Genomic DNA, 22,263 nt, shown 5'->3' with positions numbered 1-22,263 from the left:
TGCACTACTGAAACACTCAGTATCACAGAATACATTCTGCTCAGATCTCAGAGTGCAGTCACATTTCTGACTGATTAAGAATCACCCAGGATAGAACATTTTTTGATCATTATAAGGCTGAACTAAACTGTAAATATTTTTTTAGTATTGGGAAGGTTTTGTAAATAGATGCTCTAGCAGCATCTCTTATATAACAGGATATGCCTTAAAATGCAATGTTTGACAGGATATGCTGTCAAACTGCAGCTAGTTGTTCCTCCTTATTTTAAGACTGGATGAATAGCCCTTTGGAGTTACTTGCCTCTATATACTATAGAAAAAGCCTAGAACCCTTGAGGCAGATACCTGCTTGCATGGCTAAGTCTGACAATACTAATTTCCAGTCTAGAATTATAATGCATCATATTGCTTACATTGATTACTGTGATGATTAAATGCTTGCAAGTCAACTTTCTATATTTATGATTTATAGCCACAATGTCTTCTAAATGTTTTGTGTTCAATTTTTTTTCTTTTATTTCTTTTTTCTTTTATTGTTTTTTGTTGTTTTTATTGTTGTCTTGTTGTTGGTTTTTGATGGGATTTCTTTTGTTCAAAGACAGACCTATTAGCCACATTATATTTAGGAAGATCATTTTGATGATGAACACCTTCCTGCATTTCTATTTTTTTTTCTTTTCTTCACTTTTCCAGTAACAAAGATGTCTGCTTCTGATATATTTACCATGAAGGTGATTTGCAAATGCATATGGGGAATTTTACAGGTTTCTTAGAGTGCTGTTTCCTACCACAGCTGGTATAGGGATCCCTTCCTGACATAACTTTTTCATTTTTCTGAAGTCACTAACATAGGGTTTATTTTTCCTTGTGTCTATTCCATAGCAGAAAGAAATTTTAATCTAAAATATTTTCACACTCTGGTTTGCTGATATCTTTCAACTTTGAGCAGAATCCTTTGGATTTATCGATTTCAGGAGCACTGCTTTCCTATCGGAAATATCTATGGATGTCCACACTTCTAAATTTAGCTCAGTGGTTTTGTTTTAGGTTTGTAGGAGGTGGTATTGGTGTGTGTTTTCTTGTTTAGTTTGGGGATTTTTTTTTGTTTGATTTTGGGGGTGAGTTTGCTTTGTTTTTAGCATCAAGAGGCTTAAAGAGAAAGAAACCATTTAATAGATTTGTTTCCTTCTATTGGCTGTTACCTTTCTTTTAAGAAGCAGATATTAGTAAAAGGAGCAACCATTTATGTCTTTCAATAACAAAAATTTCATTCCTGTCACAAGTCTGTAAATGGCAATAACTTAGTAGCTGTCATCTCTCACTTCAGTAGCATAGATGGTATGTGCACTTTATGCAGGCAAATACTATGAGTTAATGCTTCCATGTGAAATGCCTTGGTAATGACTTGTAGCTAGAGAGACTTGGAGTCATAGTATTAATAAGTGAAAGCTGAAAGGAAATATCAAAAAGAATTGGTGACTTATAATTACAAGTATTTTTAACATTATAAATAAAGAAATCCTCCTCTCCACCATGTCACCATAAAAGTAACTTCTTTTAATTATATTTGAGATTTAAATTCCTGATTTTTAAACTCCATGCAGTATAGTTTGGCCAAACTCTTTTGACTTGTATGAATAGAAAGTCTACTTACCTGTCCTAAATTTACATATGTAAAGTTGACTTTGTCTGACTTGTGACATGGCATTTCAGAGAGATCAAGCTGATAGGGTTCCAAATTTCAAATGTTGTGTGTCTCAGATTAGTATTTTAATTTCATATTTCAATTTTATATGTGGGAAAGCTATTCTTTGAATCTGAAAAATCTGATGCTATGTTTTCTGTTAAAGAATAATAAAATTGAACACTCCGCTTTAAGTTTCTTGGATAAATTTTCAGTTCCTATGGGTTATTTTAATTGCAGGAGAAGTCCATTGCAAATATTTATAATTGTGTATATAGCAAAGTAAATTTGGAAGCGCAAACCTATACTTGTGTGGTTCTTAATATTATGAATGAAATTACTTTTCTGTTTCAGAAAAGGTTCTCTAACTTCCATATATTTTTTTCCTTTGGTTAATCCAATCTCTTTCATTGAAATCTAAGTCAGCTATTGATCAAAATAGAGCACCAGACAGCAAAATATTTATGTAATAATACAAATCCTTGAAATTATTTCAACTAAGACACTTTGAAGATTTAATTAATACCATGTATTTTATTTTATGTTTTGTATTAGTCACTAAAAATTTGTCAAAAGTATACAGGTTATGCTATTTTGTGTGCCAGGTAATTTCCTAATATTTAGGTGTGACATCAACAGAAAAGCATTACATTTTGGTTTGCATCCACATACACAAGTGTATGATTTTATTCAAAGTATCAAATTATAGAATATGATATCATAGGATATGAGGAAGACTGGTGATCAAATAACTTGTGCTTAATAATATAGTTTGCCTCTTTATGCTCGATTGAAGCCAAAATTATGTAACCCCATTGGCTGGATAAGGAGTATAATCTCAACTAAGCTTTCCTTCCTTTGTATTTCTTTTGCTACCAATAAGTGGACAAAACTGCATGGGACCAAGACTTATCTTTGTCTCCTGCGTACAAAGAAACATAACCCAAACCCCTTGTCTTGTGAAGAATTCACTATGAAAATTAGTCTCTGCATTCATATGCTAGATTGATTACTCATCAGTCCATGTTTGCAGTATTACATAGAACATCGAGCAAAATACTGTGGGACTGACAAGTCCATCGTTTGAGGCTTATGTGATTTATTTTTACAAAACCGCACACAGGTGACAGGTTGCCCTTCTTTAAATGTACGCGGAGTTCATTTTCTTACAATAAATTCTGTACCTAGGAGAACAGTATATTGAGCTTGTTTTACAGAATTCTCCAAAATGGTGTCTTGCTAAGCATTTGATATAAAAGACAGAAGAAAACTGTGGAATTGAAATTCAACCACATGACTGGAGAAGCCATTTTCCAATGGGAGATAAATCAGAATGCCATAGTTATTCTGTTCTCTGTTGTCACTGAGAAATTCTGGTTTTCATTCATTCTAGTTAGTGCTGCTTTGGAGACAGATATTCTGTTCATCATTTTCAGTATCATTAATTTCCTTTGTTTATCATTCATGTGCCACCCTTTATAGATACGTGCACATATGTTATGGGATCTTTCCTGCAAGTACAGGTACATCTTCAGGACTGTTACTTTTTCCTACATTCAGATTGCAGTAGAGTTCACAAATGTACAGGAGGGACAAGAGGGATGACTATTTTGAGACTTATCTTTTGTTTCTCCAAGGTCTTAGTCTCTTCTCATTTGAACATCTCTCCTTTTTAAGTCCATGAGTGTAAGACAAGTGCATATTCTATGGTATACAATCCATATCAAAGGAAAGGAAAGTGATTTAGAGGTTTTATTGCAAGCTTGTAATTAACTGAACATCACAGAAATGTGTGTATATATAAATATATAAATAAATCATTAATGTTGGAAAAGACTTCTAAGATCACCAAGCCCAACCATCAGTGTAGCACAAACACTCCACTACAATGGAGTTGACTTCAAGTTTGTCAGCTTATTGTCTGTTCCTACTTCCCTCTTACCCCATTTCTGCCCAGGGATACCCATTTTGTAACATGGTAATATAAAAGAGAGATTTTTGCTGCTATTTTTTTGTCAGGGAAATTATTTTTTTTCTTAACAGCATTCCAGTAATCTGTCTGATCTCATAATTGATGGATAGAGAAAAGACTCTTGACTGATGATTGCTTGTCTTTTGGTCCTATGTGTATGAATGTAGAAAAAATTATTTGTGGGCCAGTATCTTCAATTACAAGCTGGACATAATCAGACATGCAATCTGAGATACAACTCATTTGCAGAGATGAATTTTAAAATCTTGCTAAATATATAAATATAGAATCTTTATTCTTATTAATATTCCATTGTTGTTTTGATAAAATGTAATATGTATAGTACTAAAGTAAACAGAAGCTATTCCTTCACAGTGTTCTTTAAATTTTTCAAGTGACTATAGTATAATACTTCCTTCAACAGAAAAAAATTATTGCCTTTGCAAAGAACAGGGTAATTACATTCAAGTGTATGGACAGAATATTACCAAATGATGAGGCAAATTCTGCATCAATGTCAAACTTATCAATTATAGTATACCCTCCCCACCCCCCCAACACAACCCAAGCAAACAAATAAAAAGAATTATTGGAAAAATTGTACACAAGTAAAAAATTCAGACAGATTAAAGGTTTGGCCATATCTTTAGGAGCTATCAAAATATTCTCAGTGTTTTGAAACTATAAATCTATTATACAAATATAAAATTTATGAAACTAAAAGGCAAAATAAAAAATTTAAGTTTTAACATGGGAACAATCTCCCCCTCTCTTCAGAAGATTTCAGTTAAAGGCCAAGGCAAACCAGAAGTGCAGTTCTCTGTTGTACAACCATATCATTAACAGCTGCAACAAAGCAGGTTGCACACTATTCTGCAGACCTCCAAATGAAACTCACACATTTTACCTCAAATCATCTGAATAATCTTTTTAATAGAAATGTTATTAAGAACTGAATTACCCTTAGTAAGATTTTTCACTGCATGAGCAGCCCTTGTGTGTAGTCCAAGGTTCTCATAATTTCTTCGTTTTGAGAAGCTATTTCTATCTCACTGTTCACATGTATGCATAAAGGAATATGAGATCTGATATAGTATAAAAATCTTAAAAGAACCAAAACATTCCAAAAAACCCCAAGTGATAAACATGCAATCTAAATGAAATTAGGATTTTCAAAACCCTTCTTTCCAGCTGGAATGCATTGCCAGCATGATTAGATATTGTGACAGTATCCATTTTCTATTGAGTTTCAGAAATTATCTGAAGCCATATGTCAATTTGTTTATTTGGGCCTGAGTTTCATACTCATTGCCAAAGCTCTGAGCAAATACTTAAGAAATAATACCTGTTCCAAACTGGAGAGTTCATATTATTGAAAAAAAAAGATCATTACTTATGAACTGGAGATAAAATAACTCTTAAGGTTTGCATTCTAAGAGAAGTGTAGTGCTTTGGATGGTTTTAGCAACTAGTATAAATTGACAAAACAAAAACAATTAGCAAAAGTAAAATTATTTCATTAAACCAATGTCATTTATCTCCCTAAGAACTACAATGTATCTAGTAGTGCGATCCATAACCTATCCTTTCTGATAACCTATCTCTAATCCTATCTGATAGTAAAATCAGATAAACACCCTTAAGAAAAATCTTCATGTCCACTGTTGCCCTCTTCCCCCATTTACCATCCCCACTCACCCCCCCAAAAAAGAGACTATACCAGGTTACAGTGTAAACAAGTGTTTTAAAATAAGTTCAGTTGATGTCTGAGATGGGGTCAAACTGGTTAGTAAACTTGTTCTGACCATGAGTGTGGGGCGTGTGGCTATGAAGGAGCCTTAGCCCAAGCTTTGGTTGTGCAAGTGTGACTGCCAGAGTTAGTCCAGGATGGCTGGATGGGGAAGTTTCCTTAGCACAGAGACCTGCTTATGCAACCTAGAAAACCTGGTTATGCAAGATGTTAAACTTCTTCATTGAAGGGATGTGTTGTCCAAAATGAAATTCTGATTCTTTGATTTATTCCTAATATTTTCCCATTTTAATCTTCAAACAATAACTGACAAACTTAGATAGGATCCATGAAGTCATGCAAAATCAACAAATGGAGTCTGTGGTTAGAATTTACTTAAGAATTACAATGACCATGCTTCTAAATATCTGTTAGATCTACAGCAGAAAGGAGAGTTAAAAATAGATTAAAGAAATGCTATCAGCAGTTCTTCTGTTGGTAGAAGACCATGAAAATGCTGTAAGTAATTTATTCTTTCTTTTTCAGGAAAAGTTATATAGAAGGTTGGATTTAAAATAGCAAATACCAGGCTTACCTGGTTCTCAAACAGCATTAGAGATTCAGGGAGACTGCAGTGTCCATATAGGTAAAGGTATTATGTGGGTCCTGAGACAGCTTGAATTTTGAAGGTGCAGTCAGGTTTGGTTCAGGCTGATGCATGTTTGAAAGACCAGCAATACTAGAAAGCCTTTATTTAAAGTGATAGGAGTTTGGAAGAATATGTTGGTTTAAATAAGCTTATAATAATATTTTAAACATGATTTGTGTTATGAGGCCCTGAAATTTGGAAGGCTTGAAGCTGCTGACATGACTGTGGGCTCTGGGGAAAGAAAAAAAATAAAGGAGGAAAAAAAGAAAAAAAAAAGAAAAAAATATTTATTTTTTCCTTATTTCTTCAGCTTTGAGATTCAGACTCTAATTATATTTGACTTGGCATGCATTACAACATCAAATTTAGAAATCACTGTTAACACCAAGAAATCTCAAGACATTTATGATATTGTTTCCAGCATCAGTGGAGTCTCTTATAACCTTGCCCAACTTTTATTGCTATGTTTCAAGGTATCTTACCTCCATGAAATTAGATCTGTCCTTTTAGAACATTTCAGTCACCTGTTAAATTTCTTGGGCTTATGAACTATCAGAAACTTTTTGAACCTGGTAGTAACTTATGGCTTTTGAAGCAGGAATAATCAATTTAGAATATTTAATTATCTGATTTATGGATGAAATATATTTTTTCCTTATTATTGAAAAGATGTATCAAAACTTTTTTATACCCCACATAAACGACATTTGTAGAAAGATCTGTGTTTACATCTTTTCTGGGTATGAGTGAATTCTGGTTTAATGGTTTCTGTGGCTCTGTAGGAACCTTTGCACTGTATTGTACAGCTCATAAAGAGATGATTTAGGATCATCTCCCTCATCTCTACTGCTCAAAACATATGAATCTGTTTATATGAATGCTCTTAGGAAAAATTCAAACAAGTTTTGAGTGGAAAAGAAATTAATTTTTTGCATGGCTTGGTTGCCAAGATTCTAAACAAGATTCTGCCCCACTTTATTCAAGTCACCTAGCAGGAACTGTGTAAGATAAACAACTTTCCAGAGTAAATACTTCTGCCTGTGCAATGGCATTTGTTTTCTGGAGGATTGGTGATCTCATATTCAAAGTCTAAATTAGAAAATATGGTTATATGGCCATAATCTGAGATATTAAGTCTCACTTGTGGGTCCTTCAGTTATTTCTGTGTTAGCACATCACACAGAAGAACTGAGAGGAGCTGATACATGGATTGAAACAGCTGGTAATGAACCACTGCTGGCAACACTGTTTAGAGATATTCTTAGTTCAGAGTCGTTCTAGCGTAGTTCAGTAGTGTATCTTCAAATTTAGCTTCATCCAAATGAAAACAACTCATCTGCTCCAAAACCATGCCCCACTGCAAACCAAAACCCAATCTGGACTTTTATTTTACAAACATACTCAGCTCAGAAGTGTGTAATAATTGCGTTGAAACACTTTCTGTCGCTCTGACCATGTAGAGAGACACACAAGCTCTGTCTATCTAATATGTTCACTAATCTCTCACCCACTGAACAGTTTAAGCATGAGCTGCATTCATCTCCATCCTGGAATTTGTGATCAAGAATTGTCTCTTAATTCTTTATCTAGCCCAAATTGTTTGACTGATTGCATGTGATTACTCTGAACTAGCAGTGCCAAGAGAAAAAATAAAATAGGTTTCTGCATTTTTCTCTCTTCATTAGAGAAAAAAAGCTCTCAGATGAACACTCACAGGTTTGTGCTACACACAGAGTCACTCTTGCACCTGTTATGCTGCATATATTAGGTAATAGACACATCTGAGTTTTGTCCATTTCCCATAAAAAATGTTTTTATAGGAAATTAATGGATTACATTCACAAATCACAGCTTGCTTGTTATTCAAGACAATATTTCCTACTCTGAGTTTCCAATTATTGTAATAGAATAAAAAATGAGGTATTCTTTTCTTTGTTTATCAACTCTAATACATCACAAAGAACTTTAGTGCTTATACATGAACTTATGGGGAACTGTGATAGCCCAATCTTTATTTTACAGAAAGCTCTCAAGATTGCATTGCAGGTAATCAGGCATATATAAAGGCATTATTCCCAGAATTTTTGCTTACTCCACAAATGTTCATGGGGAATGATGTGATCACTTCAGTGATTGAGGTGCCTGAATATATAACAGGAAAAAAATCCCACGTCTTGTACTGGAATATACAGTTCATAAACAGTATTGACACATTAAAAAGAGAAAAAAAATAGGCTGAAGATAGGTAATGAAAAGAAATATTAAAAAAATAAATAGATTAAAGAGGCAAAAAGAGTTGAGAACAGAGGACAGAACACACAGATAGCCTCTCTGAAATAAAAAACCAGTAAACATACACAGCTTTTAACAGTGGTAATGATGGGCTAGAGTCAGGCACATGAAAAAACCCTTACAGCTACAGAAGACATGACAGAAAGCTGTGATTAAGAAATTCAGTTTGAATATATGGGGAATATATGTTAACTCTCCAGAAATGCATTACTTCTATAATTGTCCAGTATGAATACCTAAGGCTATTTCCTATTTTTACCCTACCACATGTCCAAAGTCTGTGTGAAAAATTGTACTAAGTGCTCCAAGTTAGCACATTTATAGCTCTATAGTGTGCTTTCACTAAGAACTCATCACTGTTTTATTATCCTGATGATGATATTTAGGATAATGTCGTACAACTACATGAATATATAAATCACATGTCATGTGATATGCTGTATTATGAAGTAGCTGTATTATGAAGGTTTTTTTCTCTCTTCCTTTAGGTAGTACTTTAAAGAGCAGAGAGAAGCAAAATTTCCCACAGATTTTAGGCAAATCTAAGCTAATAAATGATTATTTACTTATGATAAATCAAAGTATATTCAGTACTTTTAATGGCATGCTGCATTCTTTTCCTTTCTTACATCCTGGTCATTCAGAATAAATTTTTTATCAGCCCGTTGAGAAGCTCACCTGGTCTGCCAAACCAGCTCATAAACCCTTCAGTTAGATTTCATACTTTTAATAGAGCCTTTCAAAATGCTGAACAAACTCAGAAAAAAATGAGAATTAGACTTCTAGAAATCATCTACTTAAAATTCTAAAACCCAGATGATGACATAGTAGGAGCGGAGAAGCTCTCTTTTGCATTCTAGTTCTAATGCAAAAAACAGTCTTAGAGCAGTGGTTTTATCTTTAAATTAGATCTGTGTGTATTTAATGTGAATTTGCAAAGTTTAAAAATATTCATGGAATAGTTAAAGTTGGAAAGTACCTCTGAAGACCTCTAGTCCAATTGCCTGGTCACAAAACAAACAGATAACAACCCCTCTATAAAAGAAACAAAATAGAATGTTTGACCACACTTGAAGTGAAACAGTGTTTTCCTTTATACATCTGGAGTTTTGCTTCTTCCATCTTCTGATTGCTATGTTTGTGCTTTTGCTGCACACATGCTTCCTAGAAGGGCTTTTGTCTTCTCTATTCCTTTTTCGTAAAGCTGCTTTCTGGTAAATTGTTTCTTGGGATTCATTTGTCCTGGATGAATTTCCTTTTTAGAACCTCCTGAATTTTGTCTCAGCCTTATTCTCCAGCCTACTGAGACCTCCCTAAATAGCTTCCCTGCACTAGAGCATATCTACTGATCAGCCAGTGTCTGTAAACTTGCCAAAAGCTAACTTTGTCTCATTGTCCCCATCTTTAATGAATATTAAAGTCAACAACCACCCCTGAGGGACACTGCTGCCAAACAGCTCCTGCCTAGGTTTTGGATCATGGACACTCTTTGAACATGGCACACCAACCTGTTTTCCACCCATTTCATACTCCACTTATCCAATCCATGCCTCATCAATTTGGCTACAAAGCCAAAAGACCAGGAGGTGGGTTGAGCAAGCGTGCAAGCATGCAAGATGACTGCTATACAAGGCAAATAAGAGTAAGGTGATAAGTTTGGCACACAGATCTCATCTTAAAAAATTAATTTGCATAAATATTATTAAGTGATTAAAATACCCAAAGAAACTGTATCAGAAATTCCTGTGTGGCCCCTTCATGTCTTTTTCAGCCCTATCCATTTTTTTTTACATAATGATGAAATCATGTAAGAGCAATATGATGAACAGACAATAACAAGTTTCATGCCAATATTCTCTTTTTGGCCCTTCAAGATTGATTGCAAATTCTGAGTAAGAATCAGCCACCAGTATTCTGAAATAGCATGTTTTAGATAAAGCAGAGAATTTTTTTTCTTGTTTATGGCAAAATTCAAGGCAGATAATATTAAAGTGGGCAGAACACAGTGAATTTAGTAATTTAATATTTTAGTAATATTTTTCTAAGTTTAAACCCAGCAACATATTTAAAGATACAAACAGAAGTCATGGTAGTGTCTAAAACAGAAGTTTTAAAAAATTACATGAAAACATAAAAAGATAGCTATCTTTAATTTATTCTGAAACATTTAAAAGAAATATATATTTAATATTTGAGGACTAAGAAGGAAAATTTTCCCCTTCTGTTCATGCTTTATTTTTATGTGAGAATTTATTTGTGGGCCTATTTTTTTTAATATTTTTTTCCTTTAGTCAGTACTTCCTATGTTTAAAAACAACCCCATAAAAATCCCAATTTTTATACAGCTATAACTGTATAGCACCAATTATATTTTTAGTAAGTGCATCTCAGAAAAGAACGTCCTTGGAGTGTTTGGTTTTTGCTGAGAGAAATACAGTTTAGACCAAAATTTGCTCTTCAAAAACATTGTAAATACAAAACCCAGACACATTTTGGATGAATAGATTTCTGCCTGCTGGTATTACCTTCTCAGAAAGAGGGCATCTGAATTAAATCTCAGTACTGCCACTTTGTGTTTATGTTACACAGGTTGCTGAGCTCAGTGGGACTAGTTCCACAGGCAAGTCTGACATTTGGTATTTATTTGTAATACATATAACATGTTTCTCTTCCATAATGTTAGTAGGAAATAATATTTACCTTAATAAATATTGATGTACTTTTTCCTTAAGCTTACATGTTTCAGTGCATATTTTATTATGTTGATCAAGAGGAAAATATCTTTAATTTTTTTATACTTTTGTAATTATTGTGATTGTATTTTATCTTAATAACAATCCATACTGATGTATTATATATAGCTGTACATTGTCTGAAACTAAATCCATGTGTATTTTTTGTAATGATTTCTTTATTATTACTACAAAAGCCTAGTGTTGTAGATAGGTCATGTGCAAGGGTATAGATAGGATTGATCAATAAAATTCTCTTCCAAGGTCACAGCTAAATGTTGCACCATAGATACATTTATGAACTATAGAATTGTGGAGAATTGAAGATGTATGCAAGCATACCTTAATTAGAAAACCTGAAGACCTTAATCTGATTTCAATTTTATTCATATTAAAAATTGCTCTAAGTTAAAAGTACTAAATGTCCAGGGTAATAGGAAATCTCCTCCTTTCCTTTTTGCATACTGCAGTGCTTCAAAGAATTAAAAAATAACTAAAAGAAAAATTAGGCACTTTTAATAACTAAAAGAGATAGAAAAGAATAATAGTATAAAACCAGCAGATTGTTGGATGATTTCTCAACATTTTTAAGTGATTAAAAAAATTTTGAATTTGCAGAGCTTCCTGATTAGAAAAATGCAACAAAATGGATTTTTTTTTTCCAAAATGTATTTATATTTTTTTTCACTGTGTTGCTAGGTTCTGTAGCAACTGCCTGTCGTGATCCTGGCGTCCCCATGAATGGAACTAGAAATGGTGATGGAAGAGAACCTGGAGACACTGTCATTTTTCAGTGTGACCCTGGCTATGAACTTCAAGGAGATGAGAGAATAACCTGCATTCAGGTAGAAAACCGGTACTTCTGGCAGCCAAACCCACCAGTCTGTATAGGTATGCAGAAAAAAATAAATGATGCTTTCCTAAAAATTGAAACCTTTATGTAATGAATTACACTGTTCTAGGAACTTGTTTGAAGAAAATACATGTACTGCACATCTTAAAAATGATTTAATGTCAACCTCTGATAGTCATAACCAAAACCTTTCCTCTGTAGTTGTTAGTATAATAGTTCTCATGCTCTCCCTCTCAGGGCCATCTCATTTATAACTTGATGATCTGGGACAGAGAAAACCAGTCAGTGTCAGTGACTATTATCCTTGGTAGTGTATTCTGTGACAAAGATTGCGGGGAGGAATTCGCCAGAGATTACAACTGCAAGGAGCTCTGTAAAGCTTTCAAATACTCTCTTTCATTTAATAAACTTATCTTGACCTTAGCTGTTACAAATAAAATCTGCATTCTATTTGCATATCCTCTGTATGCATGCTGCCTACCTTGTTCATGCATATCTGCAGACAGGTGTTTGCAAACACTACCATACTGACTTAGTGTCTTGGCTATTCTACTTAATGTGTTAAAAGTGTTATTTTCTCTGCTCTTACTCTCCTTACTATGCCTTCCTGTGTCATGTGAGTTTATGGGCTTGAAGACAAGAACTGTCTCGACTATTTTCTGGAAGACTGCAGTAAAGAAACATTTTATTGCTCATCTCTTATAATTCTTAGATGTGAAAATATGCATTTTATAGTAATGGTGACTGAACATCTGTAGATATCTAAGTGAACAAGTAAAAGGAATCCTAGGGCTCTGGGCCCTAAAGTTAAAATATTTTTCTATTATGCTGGCCTTATTTGATATTGCTGTTTTTAAAATACATATCTCAACTGAAAAATAATTACCCTATTATAAAGCAGTACTAGCAGTTTTAATCACTATCAATAGTGAGTTGGTTATATTACAAAATAGACTAAATGTAGGTGTAGGTGCTCAACTGACATTCTGTCTGTAGCATATATTAAATATGCATATACTTGATTTTAGCTGCAAGCATCCATTTAATTAATACTGGTAAGTTCCACACTTCATGCAAAACGCCTACTGTACACAGAGTAGCAAGAATGCTTATTATGATGATTTATTTGTCCAAATGTCAAGCATGAAGTTATTCTCCATTGATTTCCTATAATGATACATTCTTGGAGAATATGAACTGCTAATAGACTAGAGTGTGCAAACCTTGTCTTGGAGCTAAGTGATTTCAAAACTGTGTTGTAGCTCAGTACACCCTGAAGTTCATTGATTTTTTTCTCATAACTTGTAATATATTCATTAATGTTGCTTTCATTCCTGTAAATCCAAACTGTGCAATGCTTACCCCACATGTAACTTCAACATCATCATTGTTTATCAAAGCTTTAGAAAAAAACAAACATAATTTTGATGAAAGAATAAGAGGCAGGAATAATTCTGAAGGTGTATAGTTGTACCATGCTCTAGATCTATTGTATTCGTTCTTTATACACCAAAGTGTCTTTTCAAACCTCTTAATTATTAATGCTCAAAATGAGGGAAATGTACTTTTTAATTGTTCTTACCTGTGGGAGTGCCTTGTTTTTTTTTAATTCCCTTAGTCTTGCCTCGCAAAATTTTAACATCTTCCTTTCAAAGGTACTAGCGATGGGACAATAACAGAGAATTAAATAATGATTCATGTATTTGAATGAAAGATAGTAATTAAAAATTCTTCTATACTAAAGTTATTCTGAGAAACTATAAATTTACGAGCATGTTTCTGCCAAAAGACAGTCCTTTGGTTTGTGTCTGTGCTGCAAAAAATAGCTCCATGTTTTCCATTCCAAAGATTTTCTGTATCCAATCCTGCATAGATACCAGAATCTTAAGTGACTGTATTTGCTTATTTTTCTCAGGGATTACATTAAAAATTCTGATATGCAAAAACAGATTTTAGGATTCAGGTTAACTATACATTTAGGGGAACTATAAACTGTCTCCCAAGGTTTCAGACTTTCTTCAGAAATTCATAGATAAATATTTTTTTTCCTTGTGGCTCAATTTCATTTGTTGCTGCTGTTTTGTTTCAGGCAAGGTCTCGTTTTTCGTATTTATAAAAAGATTTTATTAAAAACACTTAATTCCAGTGGTACTTTCCATTCAAAAACATATAATGCAATGATTCTTTATTTAGTATGTTGGGTTTTTTTTAAAAAAGGAAAGAAAAAGTAAATGAAGCCATACATTCTGTTTCATTTCTTAAGAAGTAATTAATTAAATAAATAAATAAAAGCCAGAAAACTGTGGAATAAGATTTTGTTGCCTCTTAGCGAAAATAAATAGATTGTAAATAAAAACCACCTCAACCTATATTTCCTTATATAGAAATAATGAATGCTGAGATCATCACAGAGACAGTAAGGCTCAATGCTTGCTTACCACTATGTCTACACAGAGGTTTATAAAGACAGGCTCACATAACCTACATCTAGTTTTTACTGCATAACACATAAAAATATATTTTTTTCATAGTGTTTTGACATTTGCCTTTCTTTCTAGATGAGTTGTTATACTTGTTCAGTCTCACCTCTTATGTCCAATACTGTAAAAAGTTTTCTTTAAACTTTGTTTTCAGAGCTTGTCTGTCCTCAGTTAAAATTAAGGTTATGGCAATAATTTTCTACACATTAAATTCAGAAAATTATGGATTCTGAAACACATAAGAATTTAATTAAAATGCACAGAGAGAGAAGTCTGTGGCTAAGTTTAGAGAAGATAGTAAACTGGAAAAGGAAACCTAATCTAATAACATTTTTCACTAGATTATGTTAACATTCTCAACTCACTATCTTGTGAACTGACAATTAAAATAATCTGAAAGCATTCTATTGGAAGAAAATTTTGTCTGGGAGTATTTTGCAAAGTTGAAGATTATGTTTTTTATAATCATCCTTTACTGCTGGCAATGGCATGACTTGAAATAAAATATATTCTGTCTGTCTGTCTAGCTTAGTGTACTTTCCATTTATTCTCTTTTTGATTATCAACAGGCCTTGGGAAGAATTAAATGGAAACACTGTAAACAGCAAAGATATCTGCTGATGTGTGTAAAGAAAGAATAGGTATATAAGAAAGAAGTTACTCATATGAAAATATTCTATCAATGAACTAACAGGGGACTAAACTAAATCGAGAGCTCAGGAAAGTAGCATGAATGCAGACATTGGCAGAATTTAGTCTGGAACAAGGACATACCATTTAACTTCCTTGTATCATTATATGCCAATTCAGAGTACTTCAAAAATATCATCAGACTCATACCATTTAGTGGTCATTTCAGTGAAGCCTGGTTACAGTGAATAACCTAAATATCCTCTTTGGTATTCTTCACAATTTCATTCCTAGGATATGCAGAGAGTGCAACCTAAACCATTAAAGTACATGAAAAAGAGGAATGTACAGGATTATACTGAAGAACATTAGTTCCAACTGATGAGCAGCCTTTACATTCCATACAAACTCACACTTCCTTTTTTACAGGAACTTTTACTTCAACAAGGTTACATAAAATTACACTGAACTATTTTACAACTAATGGACGTGTATTGTTTTATAATAATTTAATATTGCTCATTTTGAAATTGTGACAAAGGAACATTCAATGGCATATGCTTTTAATTAGAAACAATACACATTTTAATTTTTTGAGGATAGAAAATTTGCAATTATTATCTTTATTGTAAAAATAAGTAAATGTTTCACACTAAATGAAATTTCTCCCATCTGTTCCCTTGTAGATAATGCAACTTTACCTATCAACTGAAACATCTGGGAAAATGTTATTGTGATAAAAGTTGTATTTGGCCGTTATCAAAAAAATTAAAACAAATGGTGCTAGGTCTGGAATATATATTTTACGCATTTGCTAGTACTATTAATTTGTGATATTATTGTGTTCCTAAAGCTATCCTAGTGCCTGTTGTTTCCACTTCTGTTTTTACACAAAATTATGATTTCATGATTCATCACCAATTTTAATACCAAAATGTAAATGAAGATTCTAAATTTTTGGTGTTTTGTTTTGTTTTGAGTTAACTTTGCTATTCCTTACTCCCTTTTAATGTAAACAGATAGGTAATATGTAGAAAGACTATACTCATATATACTGTGACTGTGGATATGTTAATCTACTTAAGTATTCTACTTGCTTTACTTGAATTCATAAATGACCTTAATTCATGAATTCAAGTGATTTAATTAATAGAATCATAGATTCACAGAGTGGTTTGGGTTAGACTGCCTAATTCCCATCCTCCTGCTGTGTCAGGGGCACTTTCCATTAGAGCAAATTACTCAAAGCCCCATCCAACCTTATCTTGAACAGTTGTAGGGATAGGCATCCAGAAATTCCATGGACAACCTGCTCCAAGTCTCACCACCCTTCCAGTAAAGAATTTCCTCCTAAAACCTGATCTAAACCTACCTTTAAGTTTAAAACACTTGTCCCTTGTCCTGCTACTGAATGGCCTTGTGAAAAATCGCCCTCCAGCTCTCTTGCAGGCCCTCTTTAGGCACTGAAAGGCACCGTAAATTCTCCTGGAGCCTTGTCTTCTCCAGGCAGAGGAATCCCAACTCTCTCAGATTGTTTTCGTAGCAGAGGAGTTCCATCTCCCTGATCACCCCTCCTCTGGACTCTCTCCAAAGGGTTGATGTCTTTCTTGTGTTGGATGCCCCAGAGCTGGAAGCAGTATTTCTCATGATATTAGGAAATACTCTGTATATTTCCCAGTAGGTTGAATGTTACCTGTACATACCATCTTTATCTGTAGAAATCCTATTGAGTGCAATCACACAGCATATACAGAACAACCAGAGGATCAGGCCCAGACAACATTGGTTTATGAAAGGTAGTTTCTGAATGAGCATCTTGATCTCCTTGTATGACAAGGACACCTGCTCAGGGAGTGTTAACTATCCAGCATTTGGTAAAGTGTTTGACACTATTTCCCACATCATTCTCATGGAGAAACTGACTGCTCATTGGACTGGTGAACTCTTCACTGGGTAGCTACTGACTGGATGGCTGGGCCCAGAGAGTCAGGGTGGATGGAGTGACATCCAGCTGGTGGCCAGTCACCTGTGGTATTCCCCAGCGGTCAATACTGGGGCGAGTCCTGTTTAATCTCTTTATTGATGATCTGGATGAGGTGACTGAGCACACTCTCAGTTTTCTGGTGTCACTAAGTTGTGCTGGAGTGTTGATCTGTGGAGGGTAGGAAGGATCTGCAGCAGAATCTGGAGAGGCTGGATCAGTGGGCCAAGGCCACTGCTACAAGGTTCAATGAGGTGAAGTGATGAGTCCTGCGCTACACCAAGTAGCACTCCAGGCTTGGGGGATGAATGGCTGGGAAGCTGCCCATTGGAAAAGAACCTGGGAGCATTGGTTGACAGGTGGCCAAACACGAGCCATTGTGTGCCCAGAGGCACACAAGAAATCCAATGGTATCCTGGCTTGTATCAGCAAGGTATGACCAGCATGATCATCTTCCTGTACTCGGCGCTGGTGATATTGAGGTAATAGAGTGAGTCCAGAGAAGGGCAACAAAGCTGGTGAAGGGTCCAGATAACAGCATTATGATCACCTGAGGAAGCTGACATTGCATAGCCTGGAGGAAAGGAGGCTCGGGAAAGACATTCTTGCTTTCTACAAGCGCCTGAAATGAAGTCATATTGAGGGTGTTGTTCATTTCTTCACCCAAGTAACGAATGACAGAATGAGAGGAAATGGCCTCAATTTGCACAATGGGAGGTTTAGATTGGCTATAAGGACAGATTTCTTCATCACCAGTAGGATTACCAAGCATTGGTACAGGCTGACCAGGGAAATGGCTTAGTCCCCGACTCTGAAGGTGTTTAAAACACATGTAGATGTGGCATTTAGGGACATGGTTTGGAGATGGACTTGGCAGTGTTAGGTTTGTGGTTGCACTCAATGATTCTATAAGAGATTTAAATAGCCTTAGAGCTCACAGAATCTCTGTTACAGAAGACCTGAGTAATCAATTACCTTCCTAGGCCCAGATGATCACTTAGCAGAATTAAAACTCAAAAATATAAATCTTTATAAATCTTATCTAGGATCTTTTGAATAACATTATAAGAAGTTCTTTCAAAGAAGATCTTTAGAAAACCTGATTATTCTCTTGTTGCTACTTGAAGTCTCAGATAAGGAATACCGAAGAACAAAATTTCATTAAACGTTCCTTCTTTTCTTACTATTTATTTTGCTGGACTTAAACCCCACAACATTTGTGAACCTCAAAAACACACAGAAAAATGTGATTTTTTTACTCTGATTGTGCTAATGCTATTTTATTTATCTCTGAGTTTGAAAAGTGCAATTACTTGAATATTTTGAAAAATTTAATTTATATTATATCCATCTTAATCTGAACTAATCATTGTTATCTGGTGAAAAAGCAGATAATTGCATTATCAATGTAAGTATCATGTTTCATAGCCTAAGGAGGTTCTTTTAGAATGTCTTTAACAAGAAGTAGAAAGAGGAAAACTTATACCGTTTTTTTGGTGTGTAGCCAGAGCATTTTTCAAGTTCCCAGTATATTCAGAAAAACCTTGAAACAATGCTATGCAAGCAAAAGGACAGATTTCAAAAGCAAGAGTTTCACATAGTAGTATTAGTATTTGTCTAAGGCAAGATGTGAATATGTTTTTTGTTTGTTTCTATTAAAGCTTTGTAAATACCTTTGTAAATACTTGTTTAAATTTTGGAGGACACTAAATGTCAGTGAACAGATTGCAGCTACTTGCTTCTTTGTCTCTTACCTTCCTTCCTCAAGTTCAGTCTATTTTTATTCACAGCTCCCTGTGGAGGGAACCTGACTGGCTCATCAGGTTTTATACTTTCACCAAACTTCCCTCATCCTTATCCCCACAGCAGAGATTGTGACTGGACTATCAATGTTAATAGTGATTATGTTATATCGTTAGCATTTATCAGGTAAGCTGCTACTTAAAATTTTTAAAGTAATGTTTATAACTTTATTATTGGCTTCATTATTATAACTTTATTATTGTTCAGATCTCCGTAGGGTAAAATATGTGTACTTAATATAGCTATCAAAGGGATTAGTAATTATTAACTTGGTTAAAAGTTACAATATATATGTCAGAGTCATCAATACACATACAAGTGGAGCTTAGAAACTCATTGATGTTTCCTTAAAAGCATTCTGTTTACACTGGCTAATGTTGAGGTGGATGGTGCTTAATTTAACTAAGATTCAGTTTCTGAGAAGGTGGCATGGAGTAACTCACTGAAATGTCTGCAAACCAGGATGGTCATTAATGATGAAAACTATTGATTCATCTATTTGTATGTCACAGTTGCTATTTAGGCAAAATTTCAAAAGTAGTCTTTAAATTTAGTTTTATTAGTCCATATAATTTCAGGACACTCACGATACTTCCTGATGTTCTGGCTATTAGATAGAATTGTTCTAGACTTTTATCACAATAGAAGACTAAATTGAGCTTAATAGAATTCACAAAGGAACTTCTGCTGTCTGCACTGTTTGTAACACATGATGTAAATTCATATATCTATTATGTGTGAAAATTATGCATCCTAACTAGGAAATATGTCACAGAAAAGGTAAAAATGGTACTTATGATGTCACATCAAATTTAAGTTCTTCTTATGCTGGGTGTTCTATAATAGTGTCTATATTTTTCTGAACAGTTTTAATGTGATGACATTTTTAGAGAGGTAGATATAGTTGTCTGTTCTTGGTGGTCAATAACATAGTATGTGTTTTTGTGAATCCATCCTAAGGAAATTAATCATATAATTATATTTACATAATTAACAGTATAATTATTTTGTTGGTGATTTCAGAAAGTTGTAAGTTGGTAGGAAACTTTCTACTGTGTAGTAGCACTTTATTGGTTTGGCTTAATATCATGAGCTCAATATATTTAAGAGTATTCTGCTTTTTATATTCTACATTTAGATATTAGATCCTCCATCTTAGAATAAAAAAATGTTTTGCAGTGTGAATCCAGATACTGTGCACAGTTTATAGATCCCAAATACCAAGTTAAAAAAAAATCTCAATATATGGTCTGCTGCTATGAATCTTTGATAGAAACTCAGAAGCTTAATCTTGGTCAAAGATTGCCTCTTTACTGAGAATTGCCTCGTTTGTGACACACAGACTAACCTAGAGTGAGAAATACTGAACACGCCACTAAGTACTGTTAAATAGTCTTTTGAGTGGAACTTACTCCAACTAATACTTTTAAAATCAAGATGAACTACAACACTTTAATAATCAAAGCTGGTGACTTTTTACTTTCACATTTCTTTTATAAGGAAATATATTTTAAATAATCCAAAAGTTACAAAGGGAGCTCTATCAGGTCTTCAATGCCTACATTTCTTTCAATGAGTGGCCACAGTCAAGTAGAGGCATAATAGTTTGGATTTTCATTGTCTTACTAACTACCTTTTTAGAAAACTCTTTTTGTACGGGGACAATCTTACAAGTAAAATTGGTTAACTCTCTGCCCTTAACTAAAATTAAGTTTGAATTTAACTAATTAAGTTAGTTATCAAATGTAGTTAATAATGTGGTTCGGAAGAAAATGGGAGGTTTCAAAACTTGATCTTTTTTATTTAAACTGATCATATGCAAAATGCTTCTTGCTCTGAGAGATATGGGAAGATCATCCTCTGGCTGTCTGAAAGTGTTTAACCTGGCTGAAAGCTGAGTGCATCATATCATAAAGCATTTTTGCCAAGGGTTCCAATAGATCTAGGTTTATTTTTCTAAACCTTTAGGAATATGTTATTATTTTTTATCTATTTAAAAAGCTTTCCTTTTTTCTGGCTAGCAGTAAATTATTGTTTCTAAGGTGTGAACCAAAAGATTGAATATTTCTGTGGTTGCTAATAAAACACTTCTACAAACCATTTTTTTTTCTCACGGTGGAGGGATTTTTTTTTCCTTTTATTAAAACAATGATAGTAAATTTCAAATTTAAGCTAATAAGAGTGAAAATGTTAGGCAAAGCATATTCAATCTGATATTTCTCTTTTTTGTTTTCTAGCTTCAGTATAGAACCAAATTATGATTTTCTTTATATCTATGATGGGCCAGACAGTAATAGCCCACTGATTGGGAGCTTTCAAGATAGCAAACTGCCAGAGAGGATAGAGAGCAGTTCAAATACCATGCATCTGGCTTTTCGGAGTGATGGATCTGTTAGTTTTACTGGATTCCATCTGGAATACAAAGGTAAATAAAATTATTTTTCTTTATATTTACACCATTCAATGCATGAGTGCAAATTTTGGTTTAAATTCTCATAATTTTCTGCCTGGTAATGTTTTTGTTTTGCCTGAGAATATGATAATGTGAATACTCAATTCATACAAGTATGATGTTATAAGACTGCTAACTTAAAATAAAGTTTCTAGTATGACTTCATTTACCTGTAATGTTGAATGCATAATTCTTTTCAGTGTTTGTAGCAGACTTACAAGAAGGCTGGGCAGGCGCTTTTCATGAGGGCATGTAGTGATAAGACAAGGGGGAATAACCTTAAGCTGAAAGAGGGTAGATATAGATTAGATATTAAGAAGAAATTCTTTATTGTGAGGGTTGTGACGCACTGGAACAAGGTGCCCAGAGAGATTGTGGGCTCCCAGTCCCTGGAGGTTTTAAAAACTAGGATGGATGCGGTTCTGAGCAACCTGGTTTAGTGGAAGCTCTGAGCAACCTGGTCTTCCTTGCTCATGGCAGGAAGCATTTGGACCTAGACGATCTTTAAGGACTCTTGCAACATAAATCATTCTATGAGTCAGTGATTCTATGAATAAATAGGAGACAGCAGTGTACAGGTTTCAAAAATAATGTTGCAGTGGAAAAATTTAACAGCATATATATATATATATATATATATTTATATAAAATTTAGAATTTAATTTATCTTTTTTATTTTACATAGGAGGTGATGTTGATTTAGGGTCATTTAAGGTCCTGTCAGATGTAATGACATGCTAGAATCTAGGAGTCCAATATTGAAAATGAAACACTATTTTGGCTAAACCTTTATATGATAGACCATAGTAGAGGTGTCCACCTGTCTCAAGATCTGCCTGAGGTCATAGCACAGTAAACAAGAAAATGTAGACTTGCAAAATATATAATCAATATGAACTTTCATAACTGCCTCTGCATGACTTGAGAAACAGAAATATTTGCTATTAAGTGAATATGAAAATATTCTGTAAAGACAATCAGAAAGAAAATAGGGGTGATATAGACT

At 34.0% G+C, this 22,263-nt stretch overlaps 1 protein-coding gene across 1 annotated transcript in view; it reads left to right on the top strand.

The window, feature by feature from the left end:
- The window catches only part of CSMD3 (CUB and Sushi multiple domains 3), a 576,871-nt gene that overhangs the window by 390,377 nt on the left and 164,231 nt on the right, over positions 1–22,263 (top strand). Inside the window, exons 29-31 of the mRNA XM_005420686.3 lie at positions 11,758–11,949; positions 18,793–18,931; positions 21,043–21,230. Coding sequence (XP_005420743.1) covers positions 11,758–11,949; positions 18,793–18,931; positions 21,043–21,230 — 519 coding nt within the window. The remainder of the gene's footprint in view (positions 1–11,757; positions 11,950–18,792; positions 18,932–21,042; positions 21,231–22,263) is intronic.

Source organism: Geospiza fortis, unplaced genomic scaffold, assembly GCF_000277835.1.
Source record: "Geospiza fortis unplaced genomic scaffold, GeoFor_1.0 scaffold111, whole genome shotgun sequence".
In the NCBI taxonomy this organism is placed as follows: Eukaryota; Metazoa; Chordata; class Aves; order Passeriformes; family Thraupidae; genus Geospiza; species Geospiza fortis.
The sequence above is the reverse complement of the archived record's forward strand: the minus strand, read 5'-3'. Positions and strand labels throughout refer to the sequence as shown.